Source organism: Neomonachus schauinslandi, chromosome 10 (assembly GCF_002201575.2).
Source record: "Neomonachus schauinslandi chromosome 10, ASM220157v2, whole genome shotgun sequence".
Classification (NCBI taxonomy): Eukaryota; Metazoa; Chordata; class Mammalia; order Carnivora; family Phocidae; genus Neomonachus; species Neomonachus schauinslandi.
The window spans coordinates 125,167,172-125,191,724 of NC_058412.1; the positions used below are offsets into that span (position 1 = coordinate 125,167,172).

Genomic DNA, 24,553 nt, shown 5'->3' on the forward strand with positions numbered 1-24,553 from the left:
TTTTATTTTTATGGGTAAATTACCCAGAAATGCAATTAGTGGATCATATGGTATGGTAGTTTTTAACTTTTTGAGGAACCTCCATACTGTTCTTCCACAGTGGCTGCACCAGTTTGCATTCCCATCAACAGTGCACTAGGGTTCCTTTTTCCCCACATCCTCACCAACACTTGTTTCTTGTGTTTTTGATTTTAGCCATTCTGACGGGTGTGAGGTGATATCCATTGTGGTTTGAGTTGCTTTTCCCTGATGATGATTGACGTTGAGCGTCTGTTCATGTGTCTGTTGGCCATGTTTAGGTCTTCTTTGGAGATATGTCTGTTCATGTCTTCTGCCCATTTTTTAATTGGGTTATTTGTTTTTCATTTTGAGTTAAGTTCTTTATATATTTTGGATACTAACCCTTTATCAGATACGTCCTTTGCAGATATCTTCTCCCATTCAGTACGTTGTCTCTGGTTTTGTTGATTGCTTCGTTTCCTTTGGTGTGCAGAAACTTTTTATTTTGATGTAGTCAGGAAGTCCTGTTCTTTTGATTTTACAACCTGGCTTATTTATATAGGCTTGCAGATAGTAGATACTGAAATATTTACTATATGAATGTGAAGAGGATCTTGGAGAAGCCATTCCAGTTTCAGACCTTCAATCCCAATCTTAATCTTAGTACAGTGGTTCTCAAAAGTGTGGTTCATGGTCCTCTGGGAGTCCCTGAGAACTCTTACAGGGTCCACACAGTTAAAACTATTTTCATAATAACCCATTATTTACCATTTTCATTCTTTTGATGTTTGCACTGATGCAGATACAGTGGTACCGAAAACTGCTGGCACTTTAGCTTCAGTCAAGGCAGTAGTGCTACAGACTATCCTAGTGGTCATTATATACTTTACTTTCCCGCACTTAGAGTTAAAGGAAACAAACAAAGCAGCATTTCTCACTTAGGATTGTCCTGCATGAGGCAGCAAAATTGGCTCATTTCATTAAATCTTGACTCTTGAGTACTGTATTTTAAAAATTCTGTCTAGTGAGAATGGAAAATATGCAGAAAGCACTCTGCCTACCATGGTTATCCTGGGGAAGGGCCCTTGTGTGATTGGTTTGGGCACTGAACTAGCCACTTTTTTCATGGAATACCATTTTTACTTGAAAGAACAGCCAGCAAGCTCTGGTTATTGAAACCTGAGCATTTCACAGATAGTTTCTTGAAACCGAGCAAGATGAACCTATTACTTCAAGGAAAACCTCTGTTGGTATTTGTTGACAGTGATAAAATTTGAGTTCTCAAGTGAAAATTGTAATGTTGGTAAATTTGAATCTGCCACCATGAGTGTAACCGCTTCTCAGTACTTAAAGACTTTCAAGATGAGATGCGTGGTGATATTAATACGGAGTTTTTGATATTGTATCATGAAATATATCAATATTTTAAAATCTGCTTGATCAGTGAACTGATATGTTAAAATGACAATGTTTGATGTTACAAAATCATTCATGGGTAGAAAATTTGCTCAGAGTATAAGCTAGGGGAGTATATTTTAATGTAATAGCATGAAAGTTGATCAGTAGTTTCAGATTTCACTTTGCAACTAACCTTTAAGAAAGTACTTACTGCTTGTTGAGTTTTAGCATAATACCAAGGAAAATTATCTACAGTTTGCAAAAGGCTATTGTAATAGTCCTTTTTAAAAATAAGTACATGTCTCTGAGGCTGGATTTTCTTCATGTTTTTGTCACATTAACATATTGCAACATACTGAATGGAGAAGTAGATAAGCAAATCCAGATATCTTCTTTAAGTCAGACATAAGATTTGTAAAAATGTAGAAACAGTACCACCTCTCTGTTTTGTTTCAGAAAATTTGTTTTCCATAAAATTGTGAAATTGTTAACACAATGCGCTTGTTTTAAAATGAATTAATATTTCAAATATTTATAAGGTTAATTTTGAATATGGTAGATATTGATAGGTATAACCCACATAACAAAAGCTTTTTGGCGTTCCCAGTTTTTAAGAGGTAAAGGAATCCCGATATCAAAAAGGTTGAGAATCACTGATGTAGTGAATTTGGTTGGAACTCCAGAGGCATTTGACTTAAACCTTTCACCCTGCTTGTATATATATATTGGTTGTTTTGAAGCACATCTGAATTCTGCTATAGCTGTCTCTGTTCTGACCTACTTAAACAGGAAGGGGGCCAGAGCTAACTAGTAAGGTTTGGCCATTTTCAAGGACATGCAGTTGTCATTTATCCTGAATCTTTCTTTTAGTAGTAAGATCCAGATTGACTGCAGAAGGTTAGGACTTTGAACACTTGTATAACATTGTGTGCCGTATCTGATACGCAGTTGTTCCTGCTTTTGAATTAACAGGTCAGCTATTAATTTCCAGTGGAAGCCTTTCATAGCACATAGTACATTTTGTGGTACTATATTTATTAGTTTGTTGATTATGGACCCTTATCACTAGCTTATTGAAGGCAAAAAACTTTGTCTGTTTTGGTCAGCAGTTTATCCCAAGCACATGGCATGGGGAATGCAGTCTCCTTTGTTTATGTATGTGGACAACACTCAGTATGTTGAAGAATGACCAGTTAAAGACTTTTTTCCCCCTCTAGTTTTATTGAGAAATAATTGACACACACCACTGTATAGGTTTATGGTATACAGCTAGATGGTTTGATTTACATGTATTATGAGATCAGTACAGTTGGTTCCGCTAACACCCATTTTCTCCTGTAGATACAATAAAAAGAAAAGAAAAGAAAAAATTCTCCTTGTGATGAGAATTCTTAGGAGCTACTCTCTCTCTCTGTTTTTTTAAAAGATTTTATATTATTTGACACAGAGAGAGAGCACAAGCAGGGGAAGCGGCAGAGGGAGAGGGAGAAGGAGACTCCCTGCTGAGCAGGGAGCCTGACAAGGCGCTCCATCCCAGGACCCTGGGATCATGACCTGAGCGAAGGCAGACGCTTAACCGACTGAGCCACCCAGGTGCCCCAGGAGCTACTCTCTTAACCACTTTCCTATATATCACACAGCGGTGTTAGCTGTAGTCATCCTGTTGTATATTACATCCCTAGTGCTTAGTGACCACTCTTCAGATGTTTGCTGGTGGGTTTGGGTTTTAACCAATTTGGGTGTATGCCTGGTTTTACAGGAGTTCATAATTAAATTTTTGCCTCTAATGTTCTTTAACAATAACGAGGTGTCCCCAGTCTTCATTTACTAGACACATGTAGGCTGGTTTTGTGAAATACAAAAAGCTCTTTAAAGTCATGAATCATGAAACTGACCTTTGAAAAGCAGTGGAGGAAAAAAAAAACAACCAAGCTATGTTTTACTTAAATTATTTAAGTGATGCTCTTTTTGTCCTATTCTTCAGTATTTTACATTCTTTCTTGCTGCAAATTTCTTTTCTGGTTACAATCATGATCTAGAAGACAGATTTTTAGCTCCACAGAGTAGTAGTATACTAGCTATATTTTGACGGGTATTTAGGGAGGCAGTTGAGGCTTTTGTTCAATTAAACTTTGGTACTTTTTAACATTTCTACCAGTGTTACCCTATCTTCAACAGGTAAAGGATGTTAAGAGTGCTTTCTTATTTTCTTTTTTGACTTTGATATATATGTTCTCCTTCAGTATTTGTATTTTTGTCATCCTGAAATTGATAATGACTTAAAGATTTATTTGAAGAGATAAATTCTGTTACCAGATGTATAACTTCTAGGAATATGGAAATGTTATTTTTAAAAAACGACTCTTTTGAATTTAAAGTTATTTAGGCTAGGAGTGGAATTATAATCAGTGAAGAGTAATATGCTGTGAGGTTAGAAAAAGAAAAAAGGCAGTGGAAACAGCACGCAAGGACTGAGCTACAGACTAACCTGCAGTAAAGATGATGACCCATTCAGGAAGTCATGAGTCAGACTTGCCATGTTGTGTTGCTAGCGTTAGAGAACATCTGCTCCAGTGTCTTTGCTTTTATTAAAGATTTTTTTTATTTTTAAGTAATCTCTACACCCAAAGTGGGGCTCAAACTCACAACCCCGAGACCACGAGTCGCATGCTCTCTGACTGAGCCCGCCAGGTGCCCCTTCTTTGTTATTGCTTTTAAAGAAGGAAATCTAGCTAAGATGGGTTTTACCCTTGATACATCTCTCTCTCTTCCACCTTCAGTATTTTTCTTTGAAAAATTAATTCAAGTTGCTTTATCAACTTTTCATTTCCACATTGTTAATTTTTATAATGTTAGTGTCACAGGTAAACCCTCTGTAGCTACTTAATGTTTTTGATATTTGATATCGGTGGACAGGGCTACCTTCAGTACTGTAGGGGGAGTGTCTTGTTACTTTTAAGTTTTTCACTCTGCAGTACTCCGGTTCTGGAGTATCAGTGCTGCCCATGACTTACGGTTCCCATTCCCTGTAGCATTCATGGTGTGTCTACTGCTACTTTCTGTCGCAGCTTTCTTTACCAGGTGGCTAATGTCCACTCTTAAGTATCAACATTTCTTTTAGTATCATTTTTTCTTCTCTGAGGCAGATGGAAAGAATGGGTTAGGAGAGAATGGGGCACATGCTGTGATCATCCCCCCCCCCCTTTACATCTTTATTGCCTATTTATTGAATCTGTATCAGATTTTATTCCCACGCTCTGCACATGCTTCTCTAACCCTTGTTTATCTTAATCCAGTGCTTTACCACTTACCTCGAGGGGGCTAAAAACTTTCTCTCTTGTTCCTCTTTCTCTGCTGCTTATATTTTCATTATATGCCAAGAGAAAACCTTAGATATAGTTTTGATGTAGAGATATTTACATCTATCAAGGAAAAATTAAACCACAAATCCAGAAGTAAAAAGAGATCATAAAGAACCACCACTGTGTGCTTTTACCTAGTACCTTTGAAGGTTTGTTGATATCCTCTTTAGAAAATCTTCTAAAATATGCCTCCTTATTCTTATGTCTTTTAATCTTAAGAAGACAGATAGCTGTTACAGTAATTTGTTCTCTTTTCATGGTTTTAGTGGCTACTAGCTATGTCTCACCACACTATTTCAGTGGGAGAATGTTTTGAATTCCATTCAGCTACCTGTAAGTTTAGAATAGCCTGAATAGTCCTGGCTAATTTGTTTTTTGTCTGAAACCTTTTAATTTGTTGCCATATGGGATATTTGTAGCTATTTGTCTTTCAACAGAGAGCAAATCTGAATCTTTGTTCTTGGTATTGAGGGATTACCATTATTCCCTTTGTCAGTTGCTTGCTTTGTATTGCTTTTCATGCTCACATTAAACATATGCATATGTGAGGTGTGATTATTACCAGATTTTACAGGTGATAGGCTTTTTAAAGGTGACAAAAGTTTACCTTTTAGTGAAATTGAGATTCTGCTCTTGAGTTTGATTCCAACAAAGCCCCATTGTCTTTTCATTATGTCATAGTAAATCAGCTGAAGGATTCAAACGTTTGAGTTTTTTTTTTTAAAGATTTTTATTTATTTATTTGAGAGAGAGAGAATGAGAGACAGAGAGCACGAGAGGGAAGAGGGTCAGAGGGAGAAGCAGACCCCCCGCTGAGCAGGGAGCCCGATGTGGGACTCGATCCCGGGACTCCAGGATCATGACCTGAGCTGAAGGCAGTTGCTTAACCAACTGAGCCACCCAGGCGCCCGAGTTTTATTTTGATAGGCAGCTTGGAGCCACTATATTTGTTGGAGTGGGAATACTCAAGTGAAAAATGACATGTCAAAAAGAAGCAAAAATGCAAGCTCTTCTTGCATCTTCTCTGTATTTTAAGGAGGATTGTTGAGTTGGTGAAAAGTACAGCTAAGGGGATGGTAAAGAAAAGGAGAGCTGGAGTTGGAAAAGGAACCGGGAGAATGGTGGGTAGTAGCAGTAAAAAAGAAAGAGGAAGGAGTTTGTAATGAAACAGTCTTGTACAATTTTTTTTAAAGTTTAAGAAAAAAGTTTGTTTATGTTTTTTTTATAATGGTTTAGAGCTTACAGTGTAGAAAGTGGAGACAGAAAAGAGAACAGGAGTAGAGTGCAGTGTGTAAAACAGTGTAGTAGAAGTGTGAAAAGTGCATCAGGATAAAGAAGGAAAAACTTTCTCTAATTGGGAGAGTTTGAATGGTTTCATCAGAGGTGACAGTTGAACGTAATCTTGAAGGATGAGTAGGAGTATTCTAGATATTAGGAGATTTAAAAAGGAATGACTTAAAAACAAACAGGAAATAATTCAGTGATCATCCTTTGTCAGAATCTCTTAGCATAGGTCATTTGGGAGGTTGCTGCTGGTGGTAGTGGCCGTGCTGAGGAAGAATGGACTGATGGTATGTTTTGAGGAAGAATGGACTGATGGTATGTTTAGAATGAAACTCAGGTGTGGAGGGATTCAGTGCGTTAAATTGTAGGATCCAGTGTTACCTTTAAAATAAGGAATTACCTAGCTAGTTAGTATGCTGTCAGGAGAGTAATTTGATTTAGATGGAAGTGGCTTGCTTAACTCCCTCTGCACAGTGTATATTTGTGAACTTCAACTCGGTTGCTTCTGTAGAGGTTGAGAAGTCTCTTGGCAACAAGCTTCCAGTTGCAACTAACATCTGCTTTGGCTAATTGGTATGCCCAGTTCTGGTAGCAGAGCCTCTGGGGGGTTTGTGTTTGAATTCAGCTTCATCAGGTTTAAACTGGAACATAAATGTGAAGGGGCTTTGGGGTCAGCCTGTTGATTGAGAATGAAAAGGCAAGACATACAAAGGGAGAAGAGAGAATGAAACCTGTGGATAAAATAGCTGTTAATTTACATTTGGATGCTTTTTGGCTTAATTTATATATTAAAAATGGGATGTTTTACTCTGTTGTTCTCTGCTATCCCCTTTTCAAGTTTGCTGGCATTATAAACTAAAGAAGACTGAGGAGAAGAATGACCAGGACCTAAGGATAATCCATTTTTGGCATAAGTCTGCACCAAGGTAGTTTATTGTAGACACTGCTCATCTGCTTTTTCTCTTTAAAAAACAACTGTAGGCTGGTGGTTTCCTATCATCTGTGTTCCCATGACACTTTATGCAGTGCCTTCATTTTAACACTTACCAAATTATGTTGTTAAAATTGTTTATGCTTTCTTCTTCTGCTAACTTGAGAGTCGTAGCAGTGTATGGTATCATTCATCTCTCTTTCCTGGACCTAAAATGGTTCTGGCCATGCAAATGTTTGAGCTGAAATAGAATTAAATTGAAAAATGGATTGCATTAGGTGTTTTATACTTGATCCTACTAAATAGACATAACAGATTATCAGCAACAAAACAAGAGGATATTGCCAGTTAGTTTTTATTTGAAACTTTCTCATTTCTGTCCTTGTCTCCTTTCAGCTCTTACCCTGTTTACCAGAGTTGAATTAAAACATAAAAGTAGGGGCGCCTGGGTGACTCAGTTGGTTGGGTGTCTGCCTTTGGCTCAGGTCATGATCCCAGGGTCCTGGGATTGAGCCCTGCATCGGGAAGCCTGCTTCTCCCTCTCCCACTCCCCCTGCTTGTGTTCCCTCTCTCGCTGTATCTCTCTGTGTAAATTAAATAAATAAAATCTTAAAAAAAAAAACACCAAACATAAAAGTAGGAGACAATCACTGGAAGAGACATCTAGTTGATGAGAAAGCTTTCATAGTGGTTCCATGTTTACCCCACCCTGGCTACACCCCATGGTCTCTTAAACACACACAGGTTATACTTCCCTCAGTTCTTCAGTCTTTTCCTCTCTGGTGCTGGTTCTCTTGGAGCTGTACCACAGATTGAAGTAAAACCTTTAATTTGATATTTTAGAAATACAGTTTTGTAGGATTAAGGCTTTAACTAGTGGTGACTATATACTAAATTGTCTTGAGTGTCAATTTGGAACTTGAATTTTGGGTAGTGCTTTTATATATGAATGTCTCATAATTTTTCCCAGTGGTAATTTTTTTTCCTAATTGGATTGAGCAGTCTTTGCTTTTACATAGAGCTTCAAGTGGTTTTCAGTAAATCATTTCAAATCCACAGTTGTTTGAAAATTTTCCTCAAGTTACTGTGATTCTCAGGACATACCAGAAACACTCCCTAATTAGCATTATTTAATCATACCTTGTGTAAGTCAGGCAAACAAGCCTGACAAATTAAATTACTAGTGGGATAGTCAAAGTTTTTGGCCCCAGCATTTAATCTTAGAAAACCCAAGGCTAAAAAGACTTGACACACTTTTTCAGGGTATAGCTCATGCATTTCTGATCTTAAGTTTTCTTCTTGCTGTGTTAGCCAGTGACTATTATTCATCTCAAGTGGAAGTAAGGATCATGGTTAATATTAGACCACCTCAGAGGGCAGTTTATCTGGTGACTTGTAGAGTAGTGGTTAGTTTTTAGGGGCTTGAGGGGAATAGCAGCATTAGTACCTGCTGGGTTTGAGTGGCTCCTTGCCTCTGGTCCCTGGTACTCTGCATACCCCCCAACCCTGAGTGTATAACTGCTCTGTGTTCTTACTGATGAGTTGAGAAATTTTCTGGTTAACTGGTTGGAGGTGGTGTGATTTAAAAGTATAAATGGTTTATTTTTGGTGAGGGATAAAATGCCCAAGGAACATTTGATATATATTTTATTGGTTATAAAGTTCTGAGTCCCAGTTCTGCCATCTGGTATCTGTGTGTGACCCAGTGGAAAGTTACTTAGCTATTTCCTTATCTATAAAATGGGAATAGTAATGCATACTTTGGAGAGTCATTGTGAGAAATTACATAGAACATGTGGTATGCTCAGCACTGTACGGCCACAAAAGTTATCCCCTTCCCTTTCCCTTATTAATGTATGAAAAGTAAAATATTTTATTTATTTATTTATTTAAAAAAAATTTTAAATTTAAAAAAAATTTTCAATTTATTTTTATTTTTATTTTTTTTAGCTTTTATTTATTTATTTGACAGAGAGACACAGCGAGAGAGGGAACACAAGCAGGGGGAGTGGGAGAGGGAGAAACAGGCTTCCCGCCGAGCAGGGAGCCCGATGTGGGGCTCGATCCCAGGACCCTGGGACCGTGACCTGAGCCGAAGGCAGATGCTTAATGACTGAGCCACCCAGGTGCCCCAAAAGTAAAATATTTTAGTTGGTCTCTGTGCCATCTGAGATTTACTGAGTAACCTATCTCCTCTCCGTTTTGGATTTTGGCATCGCATGGCACCCCCCCCCTCACAGTCATATGCACAGCCCCCCACTATGGGCATTAGCATTGTTGATTGGTGTCTTTTCCTTTTGGACAGGAGTACTTCCTGCATCCTTGTCCATCTGGCTAGTTTGTCGTACACAATCAGTATTTTTTTCTTGTATATTAACTGCAGATAACCCAAACGAAAGCTAGTTGATGCTGTTCAGTCATATACCAACATTTTCATGACTTTTGAGCTGGCAGGTGTAATTCTTTTCTGCTTTTTAGCCAGAATTAGTTTAGGAATGTTCATTTTTTAGCAGTTTAACTTGTATTCTGAGCATGTCTAAGCTTAAACATGTACCATAGCTTGTTGTGTATAGAAAGGCCTGTAGTATTTATATAAGGAATTCTAACCAATTCCTGTTAAGATTTTTTCATTTTAAATCCGATTTTTCCAAATAATATAGCAGTAGGTAACATTAGATTTTGATAGCATTGAAGGTTATTCTAAATTGCTACTATCTATATTTGAAGTAAATTGCATAGAATATCTTGCTTAAATGTAATCTTAAAGTGTGTGTTGTTGTATCAGTATATTGAAGTAGATAGCACAGAACTCTTTAGTAGAAACCTTTTAGAAAAGGAAAAAAAATGTAAAACGGCCCAAGGATCTAGATGGCTGAGTTCACACGGAAATGAATATATTTTGGGCCCTTGGATTCTGATTCAATAAGTTCTCCACTCTAGTCCTTTTCTTTCTTTCTCTCTCTTTTTAAAAAAATACTTATTTATTTGAGAGATAGAGTGAACATGAGCTGGGGGTAGGGGTAGAGGGAGAGGGAGAAGCAGGCTCCCCACTGAGCAGGGAGCCTGACCGGGGCTTGATTCCAGGACCCTGAGATCATGACCCGAGGCAAAGGCAGATTCTTACTCAGCTGAGCCACCCAAGTGCTCCTCTAGTCTTTTTTTATACTGTGGTGTCATGGGCTTGAAAAAACTGTGATTGGATTGTATTCTACCTCAAAGTGTAGTTGAGGTGTATCTCTAGTTTTATAATCACTTGGGGGACGTCTCTTCATTCACAACTTCAGAATATATCTGCAAGTCATTATTGGATTTATGAGGTGATTTCAAGAGTACAGATTACTTGGGGGGGGGCAGATATATATTGTGGTCTTTTTTTTTTTTTTTTTTTTTAAAGATTTTATTTATTTGACAGAGAGATAGCAAGAGCAGGAACACAAGCAAGGGGAGTGGGAGAGGGAGAAGCAGGCTTCCCGCGGAGCAGGGAGCCCAATGCGGGGCTTGATCCCAGGACCCTGGGATCATGACCTGAGCCAAAGGCAGACACTTAACGACTGAGCCACCTAGGCGCCCCTATATTGTGGTCTTAATTCTCTACTGTGTAGGTGATCTTTAATTGTAAGGAGTCAGACTGTAGAAGGGGGTTAATATTCATAGACTGTTCTTATAATCAAAGACACTGTGAAACTTCTTGTGCTATATTATTTCCCCTTTGAATATGGATTTTACCAGCTCCATATATCCTCTAAACTAGATGGGTTGTAATTTAAGATAAAAATGTAAGCTGTACAGTTACCGATTTATGTTTCTTTTAGAATTTTTTTGGAAGAATGATCTATTCATGGGCCTAGTGTGTAATCCGTTCTCCCCTCGCACCCTGATTATTGACTACTGACTGAAAATGGTCTAGATTTACGTGTGTATGCTAGGCATTTACCTTTCATACCTTAAAAAGAATAATTTACCAAGCTAGATAATATATCCTCTCAGGTAGATATAGTTGGAGTCCATCTCTGCCAGTGAGAAGCAGGCAGCAGACCGGGCAAATAAAACAAATGCTTTTTACAATTTTTATGTCTATAACAAAGATTAATACCAAATAAACAGAAAACTGTAAAGTATGTCATAGTCATTTGTGCTCAGGAATAATTGTATTAGTTATTGTATATACTGAAACTTATTTTTTGCGCAGAAATACTTACAGTTTTCATTTTCATGTTGAACATTTTCTTTATCCTAATGAAATTTAGGAGATGCATTTGCTGTATTTTTTTTTCGTTGTTGTATGGTATTTTATCATTCATTCTTGGAAGTCCTGTGGTCTTCCAGGTGTTGCGCAATAAATGTGACTTGGTGTCAAGGTTCATATCTGAGTAACAACTAGGCAAGAAATTGGCAAACCTGTTCTTTAAAAAAAAAAAAGAGAGAATGATACTTCCATGGTTTTACATTAGAATTTTGTGTTAATACATTTGTGGATAATTACCTTTGTTACTAGAGATCAGAGGATTCTGTAAAAGAGTAAATTTGGTAGCACATAGACTACACAGTCATATGCACATTATAGCTTCTTGTTACGCCAAATCAAGAGAAGGAGTCACATATGTATATATGGACACATTTGACATACTTATATTTCTCTACATGCACATAAAAATTGATGTAACGTGAATGACTTATATGCCTTTCTGGTTTAGACTGGTAATTGTGATTATTGATTTCTTCCATACTAAGAGATTGTCATGGTTTTTCATTCTCTACTGATGTAATTTATGCCTTTAAAACTCATTTTGGTGACATCCTATATCAAGTGTAGAAGTGAAAAATTTAAAAAGTTTGAACTATTATATAGATTAGAATGAAGGGAATTCTAAAGTATGACTTAAGTTGAATGTTCCATTTATTCAATATTTATTCAAGACATTTATTGACCACTTATTAAATGCTAGGCACCTTAAACTGTACTGGAGATTCAGCTTAATATTTAATAGCAAAGTAAGGTGAAATAATACTGAGACTCTGGAATAAATTATGTCTTTCAAATTAAAGAAATGCTATTTGTTCACCAAATAGTTTGCCATTCAGTTTTGGGGATTCAGTTTATGTTTGATATCAAAGTAAGGAAATAATATCCAGGATGTAGAATAGGTTATCTTTTTAAAGTAAAGAAATGTTAACTATTCACTGGATGGTTTGCCACTCAATTTAAAAATAACTTTGTGAATGAAACAAGTATAAAACCAGGTGTGTATTGAGACGTAGCTAAAATTATTTTTTTGTACTTAAGGACTCACCGTTTTTAAATATGAAAATTGGAAATCAAAACTGAACATACTTTAAAACTTTTTTATTTGGAAATAATTTTAAACTGAAAAGTTGCAAGAAAAAGAACAGTACAAAGAATTTAAAAATTTTTCTTCTGCCAAGATTCACCCTTTGTCAATATCTTGCTGCCCTCCTTTCTCCTCTCTTCTTCCTCTCCCTCTTCTTTGCTTCTCTTTCTGTTCCTTTTTTCACTCACTTAAAATGTGTATAAATCCCATCCCTCCACCACTAAAGGGTCATTTGCATATATAATGGTCCATTTACTGTAAATATTAAGAATAAGGATAGCCTCTTTTTAAAAAAATATTTTATTTATTTATTTGACAGAGAGAGAGAGACAGTGAGAGAGGGAACACAAACAGGGGGAGTGGGAGAGGGAGAAGCAGGCTTCCCGCTGAGCAGGGAGCCCGATGCGGGGCTCGATCCCAGGACCCTGGAACCATGACCTGAGCTGAAGGCAGACGCCCAACGACTGAGCCACCCAGGCGCCCAAAGGACAGCCTCTTAAATAAACACGTACAGAACTCAAGTAAATTTCACATTGATAAAATATTCTTATCGTCCATATTCTAATTTTGTCAGTTGATCCATTAATGTCCTTTATAGCACTTCCCCCATCTAGGACAGAATCCAGTATGGGATCAAATATCCATTTGTCATTTCTTTTTAGCTTTCTTTAATCTGGAATATTTACAGATTTTGTCTTTTATGGGATTGTCATTTTTGAAGAATATGGTATTTCTGGCATTGTTGGATCTGGGTATGTTTCAAAATCATAATATTGAGCCACTATTTTTTTTTTTAATTGATTTATTTTAGAGAGAGGGAGAGAGTGTGTATGCCCATGCAGGCCCAGGGGCAGAGGGAGAGGGAGAGACTCCCAAGCGACTCCCTGCTGAATGCAGGGGCTCCATCTCACAACCCTGAGATCATGACCTGAGCTGAAATCAAGAGTCTGTCACTCGACCCACTGACCCACTTAGGCACCCCATATTGAGCCACTGTAAATCAAAGATATGTTAAGTTCTTTTCTCTCCTTTTCTTGGAAACATCTCAGCTTTTCAGCTTTTACATTTTACTATCAAAATTACAGGTAGAATGAATTTTGTTGGTATTTAATTCATACCTACAGCATTTGTAAAGGTGATGTCATAATCTAGAGCTCTTGGTTAACGATCATGTGGTTTTGATTTTTTAAAAGCTGCATATTTAAGTTTCGTTGATTTTGAATTTTTGTCTCCTTTCCTGGTATTATTGTGCCACCTAGTGGAAATTTATATCCTTCACTACATGTCTAAAAATCTAGATGGACTGCAAGATGCATTTTAACATACTCAGAAAAAAGCAGTTTGGAAAGTTTGAACTTCTTGATGGACTTGGAATTCTTTAGAACAATGACTGTCTTCCTAAACAAGAGTTTAGGACAAATAAAGTTCTTAGTAAGTGAAGGCTTAGTAGAGGTCTTAAAATTATGAGCTGTTGAATGTTAAAACCTGTTTTTGTTTCAACAAGAAACACCCTACATTTATTTTCTTTATCATTGAAATCTTAACCAAAACATATTACATTTCCATCAGTTAATATTAAGATAATTCTTGCTATGTGGATCTTATCAAAAGCCCTTCTCCCCCCCCTGAACTTTTTATTGTGTGCGTCTTCTCTCCAGGCCTAACATAGTGGAGTTTATGTGTTATTTACACATTCCAGGTTTATTTTGAAGTCACAGAAGAACAACACGGTGGGTAACAAATACTCATGAAATGGTTTAAAGGAAAACCATGTGGTACTTTGAAAATAGCCTGAAAACAATTTAGATTTTTATCATTTGAAGACTCCTTACCAAATGACAAGATAAGCTCTAATTTGTGCTTTCTTGGGTAAAAATAAAATGTAAGTTTTTTTTTTCCCCAAAGATTTTATTTTTGGATTTTATTTTTAAGTAATCTCCACACCCAGTGTTGGGGCTCAAACTCACAACCTCGAGATCAAGAGTCACCTTCTCTACTGACTGAGCCAGTCAGATGCCCCCCAGGATTTCATCACGTGGAGAGTTGGCGGTCTTTTCTTCTTGTTATTAAATATGAAGAAGATGCCTTCCTTATCCTTTGTAGTATTTAACATACACATTTTTAGTAGGATTTGAGAAACATTTTAGTCTTGGAGTTGGACGTTCTGCATAATTAAACTGGAATGTGAACTCTTGACATTGTCTTCAGAATACAAATTTATAATAAAGAATATTAAGAATTATCTAACCATGGGGATGCCTGGGTGGCTCAGTCGATTAGGTGTCTGCCTTTGACTCAGGTCATGATCTCAGGGTCCTGGGATTGATCCCTGCGGGCTCCCTGCTCAGTGAGGCGTTTGCTTGTCCCTCCCTCTGCTGCTCCCCCTGCTCTTGCTGTCTCTCTGTCTCTCTCTCAAATAAGTAAAATCTTAAAAAAAAAAGTATTATCTAACCATGTAGGGAGTGTAGTTCTGTATTACAAAATTAAGCCACTCAAGCATACAGCAGCTTTATAGCGTCATGGATGTTTTATAATATTTTCATCTTATCATTATTCTTTCTTAGTTGCTGATGTATAGTCACGATGAGCGGATTAGGAGAAAACTCCTTGGATCCACTGGCCCCTGATTCCCGAAAACGCAAATTGCCATGTGATACTCCAGGACAAGGGTAGGCAGTGTATTTCCAGATGCTTCACCAAAGGCTCCTCCCCCTACCGTTATATTTTTGCTTAAAGATAGCATTCAGCTTTCTGTTATATATATTCTCTGGTTATATATTTTTTTGTCTTTGCTTAAATAATATGATTTCGCTTTGTACTAAGTAGTGTGGCATAGTGATCAGATGGACATCCTTATGATGCAATAGAAATTTTGTTGCTGATTCAGATAGAAGCAAGAATCTTATACTAACACCTTTGATACGACCGTTATCAAGCATTTCTTAGTGGAGGTAGTAGGAGTTAGGAATAGATAATTAAGGTTATCACAAGTAAGACTCTTTGAATTCCTGTAAGAAAATGTTAAGTTGGTATTTTGGCATTTGTGGGGTTTCATCATTCTTTTCCTGAATGAAGTTCAAAGTTTGAAAAATAGAAATCAGATACTTCATTTTATGCAGTGATACTCTAGCCTTTTTAGTATTTGCCAAGGTGAATATGACTTGAGTTTTAATGTAATTGTTGCAAAGTAAAAAAATGACCTGTAAGCCATAAAACCTTGTCATTAATAAGTAGCTAACACTGTTTTCCTTATTATTTGGTGTTTTACTGTCTCTATGAGGTAAAGACTATGTATCCTCATTTTCTGGATGACGAAACTGAGACTAACTCTGCCCAAGGCCATCAGGCTAACAAAGAGGTGGACTTGAATTTAGGTTTGCCTGAATTTCTGCTCTGTTGTACTACTTCTTCAAGACAAGGTTTTGATGGTTTCTTTTGGCTAAATTTAATTTGTTCCGATACAAAGGTTCTGGTGTTGTATAGAGACTGGTTCTGCTCGCTGCTCTTTTGTGATAGGTATATTCATGACCTCCCCCTTCTCTCTCAGTTTTACCTGCAGTGGTGAAAAGTGGAGACGGGAGCAGGAGAGTAAATACATTGAAGAATTGGCTGAACTGATATCTGCTAATCTTAGTGATATTGACAATTTCAATGTCAAACCAGATAAATGTGCAATTTTAAAGGAAACAGTAAGACAGATACGTCAAATAAAAGAGCAAGGTAATACAAAGTAAGAAAAACACTCAAGTCTTTTCAGGAGGAACTTGTTAACTGTGTTTACATTTGTCTTTTTGCTTCCTTGTTGCTCATTGGTGGACCACTGCTAATTGAACCTAGCCTGTGTGGGACTGAACAGATGAGTTGACCAACTTTACTCTTTGAGAAACAGTTAATAGAGAAGTAGATAGAGGCTTGTTTCCTCACCCTGTCATGTGTTAGCTTCCTTTCAGGAAGCCATGGATAGTACATGTAGTAGTGAAGGAAAATTGAGGGCATCTTCTGCCCTCCTCGGTAAATGCTAAGTTTTAACATTTAAAAATTATAGCATTGCTTTCTTATCAGGAAATGTAATATATGTGCATGTGTATGCCCGTGTGTGTGTCTTTGTTCTGGGCACTGTGTGAAGGTGAGTTTGATCTGTAACTGACACATACGCTATTTGTAGTACTGCCTTGTGTCTTTTCAGGAAAAACTATTTCTAATGATGATGATGTTCAGAAAGCTGATGTGTCCTCTACAGGACAGGGAGTTATTGATAAAGACTCCTTAGGGCCACTTTTACTTCAGGCAAGTATATTATACTTTTGAGGAATTTTTAAGACTTAAAAATACACTTTTGTTTCCTTAAATAGGTTTGATTTACCTGTAGCACCTATAGCATGTTTCTCTTACTTTAAAGTAGGAGTTGGGAGCAGGGAGGCTCTTCATAACGTGCACCTGTTAACTTTTCTTTGTTGTTTCAACTAGTTTATTCCAACTACTTTTTAGTTGATCAGCTTAGTTCTTTGTAAATTTTCATTAGGGAGTAGTGTAGTGCCTATAGCTTGACTTGGTATCAAGTGGAAAAACAGATGCTAAGGATGATTTTCTTACTTTTAAAGCTCTTTTCAAGATGTAATTCTTCAAAAATTAGATTAGACAGTGATTCAGCTTTTATGTTGACTGTAGTTATCTTTTTTTCCCGAGTTCTTTTTATTTTTTATAAAACCTTATAGTAATTGTGCTAATGTCAATAGAAATGGTAAATGGTAGCTGATAATTGTGGTGGTTGTTAAATCAACAGTAGTTTTAAAGATTTCTGTTTAGTACTAAGTCTGGTGTCTTAATAGGCTAAGCCTGCCATAACAAAATATCACAGATTGGGTGGCTTAAACAACAGAAATTCCTTTCTTTTTTAAGAGCGAGAGAGCAGGGGAGGGACAGAGGGCGAGGAAAAGAGAGAGAATCTTAAGCAGGTGTGGATCCTGATGCGGGGCTCGATCTTAAGACCCTGAGATCATGACCTGAGCCGAAATCAAGAGTTGGACACTTGACTGACTGAGCCACCCAGGCACTCCCAGAAATGTATTTCTTAAAGTTCTGGAGGCTGGAAGTCCAAGATCAAGTGTTGGCAGGCTTGGTTTCTCCTGAGACCTTTTTCCTTGGCTTGTAGATGGTTGCCTTTTCCATACGTCTTCACATAATCTTTCTCTGTGTATATGCATCCTTAGTGTCTCTTTTCTTATATATGAACGTCAGTCCTATTGGATTAGAGCCCTGTTCTTATGAGGGTTAGGGCTTCAGCATGTCAATTTTGGTGGGGTTACAGTTCAGTCCATAATAGCCAATATTAACATATCCCACTATAGGCATTGGATGGTTTCCTGTTTGTGGTGAATCGTGATGGAAACATTGTATTTGTGTCAGAAAATGTCACACAGTATCTGCAATATAAGCAAGAGGACCTGGTTAACACAAGTGTCTACAATATCTTGCATGAAGAAGACAGAAAGGATTTCCTTAAAAACTTACCAAAATCTACAGGTAGTCTTTTAATGTGTATTTTCTAAATAAGTTAAAAAAATTTATCTTCTTGACCATTTCTTAGAAAACTGAATGTATATTTTGGGAAGTAAAGTGATCAGCCTTGTGCAGAAAGGCAGGTGGTTAATAGCAAAGCTTTCATATACGACCTCGGTGAATTTAGAATTTGGTACACATTTATATGGGGCCAAAATATATAGCGAATTACAAAATGGTGAGATTTCTGTTGAAATGGAGGTTATTCCAATATTATATATATTGCCACTGCGAAATGTCTGTGTAGAAGTTACTGTGGAAAACATAGTAATGAAAAAATACAGCTTAAATTCTTGATGATAGTCATAGATGGAGTTGCCAGCTTTTTAAAAAACTTCTTTTCTTTTGTTTTCCAAAGTTAATGGAGTTTCCTGGACAAATGAGACCCAGAGACAAAAAAGCCATACATTTAATTGCCGTATGCTGATGAAAACACCGCATGATATTCTGGAAGACATAAACACTGGTCCTGAAATGCGCCAGAGATACGAAACAATGCAGTGCTTTGCCCTCTCTCAGCCTCGAGCCATGATGGAGGAAGGGGAAGGTAAGATTGACCACATGTTTGAGATATCTGCCAAACAGTGGACAAATTTGTAGTTCTGTGATTTCCATTGTTGTATTCATTTAGTGAATTCCACATCCTTGGTTGCCTATTGAATAGACTTGTCCAAAAGTTAAGTATAATCCTTACCTGGTTAAATTTTTATTATAGATTTGCAATCCTGTATGATCTGTGTAGCACGCCGCATTACTACAGGAGAAAGAGCATTTCCCTCAAACCCTGAGAGCTTTATTACTAGACATGATCTTTCAGGTAAACACTTGGTGTATGTGTGTGTGTATACATTTTGTTCATTGGAGAGTTTTTATAAAAGTTAACTATTTCTATAGCCTGCACTATGATGTAAGTGCCTACACCCACTGTCATGAATGCTTTGCATGGATTATTTCTTATGTTTCTTATGCAACTCTAAGATTCACTAAGACCCCTGGCATTTGTGTTGGGTATATTTGACACTTAAAATCCCTCAAATAAATAAAAAATAAATGTAGAGGCACCTGGCTTTCTCTCCAAATAGCATTTCATATCAGAAGTTAATATTTCTTTCTCTAACTTTAAACCCATTTTTCATAAATAAGTTTTCAAAAATACAGGTAATTTAATGAGAATTACTGGGAGTAATTCTTAATGTCAACATGAGTTTCAGTTTTTTTTTTTTTTTAAGATTTTATTTTTGAGAGAGAGGGAGAGTATAAGCAGGGGGAGCAGCAGAGGGAGAGGGAGAAGCACGTTCCCTGTTGAGCAGGGAGCCCGACGTGGGGCTTGATCCCAGAATCCCGGGATCATGACCTGAGCCGAAGGCAGACGCTTAACTGACTAAGCCACCCAGGTGTCCCGAGTTTCAGTCTTGGTCTGCCCTTTTTTGACTGTGGGAATAAAGAATTAAAGCCAGTGTTAAGTGTTAAAGCACAATGATGAAGTTAAATCAGGTGGCAGTATTATCTGTATTTACCTTCAGGGTTACTCTTGTGATCATCTAACCTTGAATGGTGATGCCAACGTTTGTCTTCTAGGCACCATCTCTAGGCATTGTCTCCGAAATGAGGAACTAGGCCTGGTGACAGATAGGTTGGGTTACTTGTCCAAGATCCTGGCTAATAAGAAAGAATTTGCTGCTGGGTCTGCCTGATGTTGAAGTCTGTACTGTTTTGTTTTGTGTCCACCATGTGGACCTGCAATAAATAATTTGATAAAATGGAGTAGGTTTAAACATCTAACATACTCTAGCTATTATGTGTGTACATATGTGTGTATGTATATATATGTTATGTACATATACATACATTACAATATTTTAGTGTTTAAAAAAACAGCTATTTTTGTAGTTATCAGTCATTTTATGCAGACTCAGTTTCCTGTCTTGAGGCTGCTTGAGATTAATTTTCACAGATGAAACAATAGCAAAAAAGTTTTTTGTATTCTTAATTTAGTCTTTTTACACTGATAAAGAAAAAATTTTTCCAATATGAAATAATATTTATTTACTTACCTTGAGATTGTCAAACCTGGTGACAGGAATTTTTACCTTCTAAAGTGGTTCTTTCTCTGTATCTATTATGATTTGGCAGATTAAAGAACAATACTTCACATTTTGTAATAGGAAATGCTAAATAGAACAAAAAATACTAAATGAACATCTTTAGAACATCTTTATTCAAGTATAGTGACTAGAACCTTTAAAATTATCTCATTAATGTTTTCTTTTATTATAAAGCAATACATACACATTATAAAAGTTAGAAATTACCAAGCAGGAAAAATCAAATAGTTTCATCTGGGTCACATATTTTCCAGTTGCTACCTGTTCTTTCATAGGAAGTTTGTTGCACTGAGTGCAGTACTTTTTTTGGAGAGGTTTTTTTTTTTTTTAAAGATTTTATTTATTTATTTGACAGAGAGAGATACAGCGAGAGAGGGAACACAAGCAGGGGGAGTGGGAGAGGGAGAAGCAGGCTTCCCACCGAGCAGGGAGCCCGATGCGGGGCTCGATCCCAGGACTCTGGGATCATGACCTGAGCCGAAGGCAGACGCTTAACGACTGAGCCACCCAGGCGCCCCGTTTTGGAGAGGTTTTATTCTCTGTCCCTGATGTAAACTTTTTCTGAGCATCTATTTTGTGTTTGTCATCTGGCTCTTGGAGCTAAGCTCAGGGGAGGTGCTTGAGGACAGAACATCCTTATTCTGGGCACAGCGCATAAACATTTACTCTTTCCTGGAATACATTCGTCCCTTCTTTGTAGGGTCGTCATCTAACCTCCCCCCCCCATTAAGGTTTTTAAAAAAATATGTCATTAAAGGTCTGAATTTGAAACAGATTCTTAGACTGGGGCCTCTGTTTGTCAGCTCATTTGCCATTAGTGCCTTTGTCATCCCCAGTAGCATTTTTAGAACTCTATTTTACCATGTGAAGCTGTCTGAGTTTTCCCAATCCAAACCTGCTTTTCTTCAACATTTTAACTTTTTTGACAAACACATCATGGAGAGGATAAATAGATTAGGAGAGATATAGAAAAGCTTTCCAATCTGTTTGGAATCAAATTATTGACTACTTTTTGTAAGTCATTTGTCTGTACCTCTTGGGTCAGGATTTCTATCACCTTCCTGATTTGGGGGACCCTGTTGGTGCTGAGCATAAAAGGTCATCTGGATCTGGGTATTGCATTTTTTTAGTAAGGCCTGTGCAGAACAGACAAAAACAACCATTGATAGTCTTGACCGCAACATGAGCTTTCAATCATAGTCTGACATTTTGTGACAAGGGAGCATATTTTGTTGTGGATATTCATGTCCTGAATGTTGATCACACAGTTTTTGCCCAGGGCATCCTCAGTAATTATTTTGAATTTTTAAAATGTGACTTAAACATTCTGCAAATCAGCAAGGCTCACTTCAAAAGCACAACTGTTCAGGCCATCAGAGGCAATTTTGGTCCCTTTGACAAAGTTCTTATGAATAATGTTTTTGGATTATTCCTTATATGGAGCATAGCTGGTGCTTTCTCCTCATACCACTCTTTCTTTGACAGTGGGTCAACTACTTTCTTCTTGGCTCCTTTTTAAAAAATTTATTACTATTACTATTATTTATTTATTTATTTTTTTGGAGAGAGAATCTTAAGCAGGCTCCACACCCAGCGTAGAGCCTAGAACTAGGCTTGATCTCATGATCCTGAGATCATGACCTGAGCCAAAACCAAGTTGGACGCTTAACCGACTGAGCCACCCAGGCGCCCCTCTTCTTGGCTAGTTTTTGACATTTTTTGTAAGGTGTTTATTCTTGCCGTCTTGCCCTGGTACTGCTCAGAAAGTGTGGAAAGGCATAGCCGTCCATTTTTTAAGGACCATCTTCATGAAACCTTTTATTTCATAGCATTTTTTTTTTTTTAAGATTTCATTTATTTATTTGACAGAGAGAGAGACAGAGAGGCAACACAAGCAGGGAGAGTGGGAGATGGAGAAGGAGGCTTCCTGCTGAGCAGGGAGCCCGATGTGGGGCTTGATCCCAGGACCCTGGGATCATGACCTGAGCTGAAGGCAGACGCCCAATGACTGAGCCACCCAGGAACCCCTTCATAGCATTTTTGAGTTGTATAAATTGTATAGTCAAATACACTAGTTGTCTCTGGTGTATTTGATGTTAAGCAAAAGTCAGAAACTTCCAGAATTGTAGAAATGAGTATTTGGTTAACCGTCCTGATTTAGATTTTAAGTGTCCAAAAATGCAGTCACCTCTCAGATGGAAAGATTTGTTCCTGCTAGCTGTGTAGGCAGGTATTTTCTTAGTCTTCAGATGTCAAATGTCTTCAGATGAACAATTTTAGTGGTAGGTGTTGTGTTTTCCTTTAAGTGAAAATGAACCTAAGGTTATCTGGACACGTCATATTCTGTACATTCAGAAAGTGAAAGGAGTTTTGTGATACTCTTATGTTTTATACAGTAGAACATTTAATGTAAGTGTCTTGTAGGACTATGTCCTTAAAAAGAAAAGTTCTGGATATAGCAGAGAAAGTGGAGCAAAGATTTAGTGTCTTTATTTTATTCTTCAGCACTGTGCCATTCATGTGCAACCAGTAAATACTGTGGGTTGGATTTAAATCTTTATTTTCTGTTTAATAGGAAAAGTTGTCAATATAGATACAAATTCACTGAGATCCTCCATGAGACCTGGCTTTGAAGATATAATCCGAAGGTGTATCCAGAGATTTTTTAGTCTTAATGATGGTCAGTCATGGTCCCAGAAACGTCACTATCAAGAAGGTAAAGAATTTTGAGTTTGATTCTTGGTCTTGTTACTGTGTTTGTGTACCATAAAGCATTAAGTATATACATGGCCATACATGGCTGCTTTTGTGTGGGGGGTAGGAAAGTGATTCTTGAGCAGTCTTCTTTTAGCCTGCTTATAATTTTGGTGCAGGTCCATTCTTTTCACTGGAGTTTGAAAATGTGGCACTTGAAGTACATTTCCTTTCTCTCCTCTCTTATATGTATCTATTTTGTCAATTGTAGTCACTAGTGATGGCGTATTTTCCCCAACAGCTTATATCCATGGCCATGCGGAAACCCCGGTGTATCGATTCTCATTGGCTGATGGAACCATAGTGACAGCACAAACCAAAAGCAAACTCTTCCGAAATCCTGTCACAAATGATCGGCATGGCTTTGTCTCAACCCACTTTCTTCAGAGGTAATGGTAGATTACTGGGTCTCTTCACATTAAATGCAGCAGTGTTCTCAAGGTGCTTTAGTATTAATTTAGAAAGACGTTGGATTTGCTGAAGTGAGTTTAGATTCCTGGATTGTTACACTTATTTTACTTACTTATTTCTTAAAGATGTTATTTATTATTTGACAGAGACACAGCACGAGAGGGAACACAAGCAGGGGGAGTGGGAGTGGGAGAAGCAGGCATTCCACTGAGCAGGGAGCCTGATGCGGGGCTTGATCCCAGGACCTTGACATCATGACCTGAGCTGAAAGCAGACACTTAAGGACTGAGCCACCCAGGCACCCCTTATTTTACTTACTTTAATGTGCTGCCAAAGCGAGCATATATTTTTAAGATTATATTATTATGTGAAAATGAGGATTTGTTCATTAAATAATTACTTCCTAGGAAAGCTGGGGAATGGGAAGGCTAGTGGATAAAAGAGCATAAAAAATCTGACTACTGCTGTTACCTTTCATTTCTGATATGTTTACGTTGCTTCTAGTGATTGAATTTGAAATTTAAAAGTAGACTTTAAGAAAAAAAGATAGTATTGCTGTTGCTAATGGTAAATGCGCAGCACATGGAAGAGCAGAATATTTATGCGTTAATTATCTTGAGTAATTTGCAGTTACCTCCAGGTCAGCCCCTCGAGGTGTGGCAACTGTAGTAAACCCTGCTGCGAGCCCAGCTACCATAGTTCTTGGCCCTTCACGGTGCTGTGCTTGTGGTCACTCATGTAGATTCTGTGGCATATTAAAAAATACGTTCCTGGGTTCATAACTGATCAATATTTAGATTGGAATTGACACTAAGTATTGCCTAGGAAGTTAAACTCCTGGGCACTTATTTCATCATTTAAAAAAAAAATGTGAGTGCTTTAATGCATGCCTGTAATATTTTAGTGAAAGTTTGTCCTCTTTCTTTGCAGGGAACAGAATGGGTATAGAGCAAACACGAATCCTGTTGGACCAGGCATTAGACCTCCAGCAGCTGGATGTAACAGTTCGGTAGGCGGCATGAGTATGTCGCCAAACCAAGGTTTACAGATGCTGAGCAACAGGACCTATGGCTTGGCTGACCCCAGCACCACAGGGCAGATGAGCGGGGCTAGGTATGGGGCCTCCAATCCCATAGCTTCAATGAACCCTGGGCCAGGCATGCAGTCACCATCTTCCTACCAGAACAGCAACTATGGTCTCAACATGAGTAGCCCCCCACATGGGAGCCCTGGCCTTGGCTCCAATCAGCAGAACATCATGATTTCTCCTCGTAACCGTGGGAGTCCAAAGATGGCCTCACATCAGTTTTCTCCTGTTGCAGGTACTGGTGTAGGCATTTCCTTTTCTTTATTTCTTCTTCCTCAGTAATTCTTCTCTTCTTGCTCTGTTGTAATCCTTGTAAAGTTTGTTCATTTTAT

General features: G+C 37.7%; 1 protein-coding gene and 1 pseudogene across 3 annotated transcripts in view; one reads left to right on the forward strand and one right to left on the reverse strand.

The window, feature by feature from the left end:
- The window catches only part of NCOA3 (nuclear receptor coactivator 3), a 64,422-nt gene that overhangs the window by 17,778 nt on the left and 22,091 nt on the right, over positions 1 to 24,553 (forward strand). For all 3 annotated transcript variants that reach the window (XM_021689271.1, XM_021689272.1, XM_021689273.1), the window contains exons 2-10: positions 14,870 to 14,974; positions 15,853 to 16,025; positions 16,492 to 16,592; positions 17,654 to 17,828; positions 18,223 to 18,411; positions 18,580 to 18,681; positions 22,545 to 22,685; positions 22,965 to 23,112; positions 24,065 to 24,456. In XM_021689271.1, the coding sequence (XP_021544946.1) occupies positions 14,889 to 14,974; positions 15,853 to 16,025; positions 16,492 to 16,592; positions 17,654 to 17,828; positions 18,223 to 18,411; positions 18,580 to 18,681; positions 22,545 to 22,685; positions 22,965 to 23,112; positions 24,065 to 24,456 (1,507 nt within the window). In that variant the 5' untranslated portion in view covers positions 14,870 to 14,888. The remainder of the gene's footprint in view (positions 1 to 14,869; positions 14,975 to 15,852; positions 16,026 to 16,491; positions 16,593 to 17,653; positions 17,829 to 18,222; positions 18,412 to 18,579; positions 18,682 to 22,544; positions 22,686 to 22,964; positions 23,113 to 24,064; positions 24,457 to 24,553) is intronic.
- LOC123326006 lies at positions 20,822 to 21,478 on the reverse strand (annotated as a pseudogene).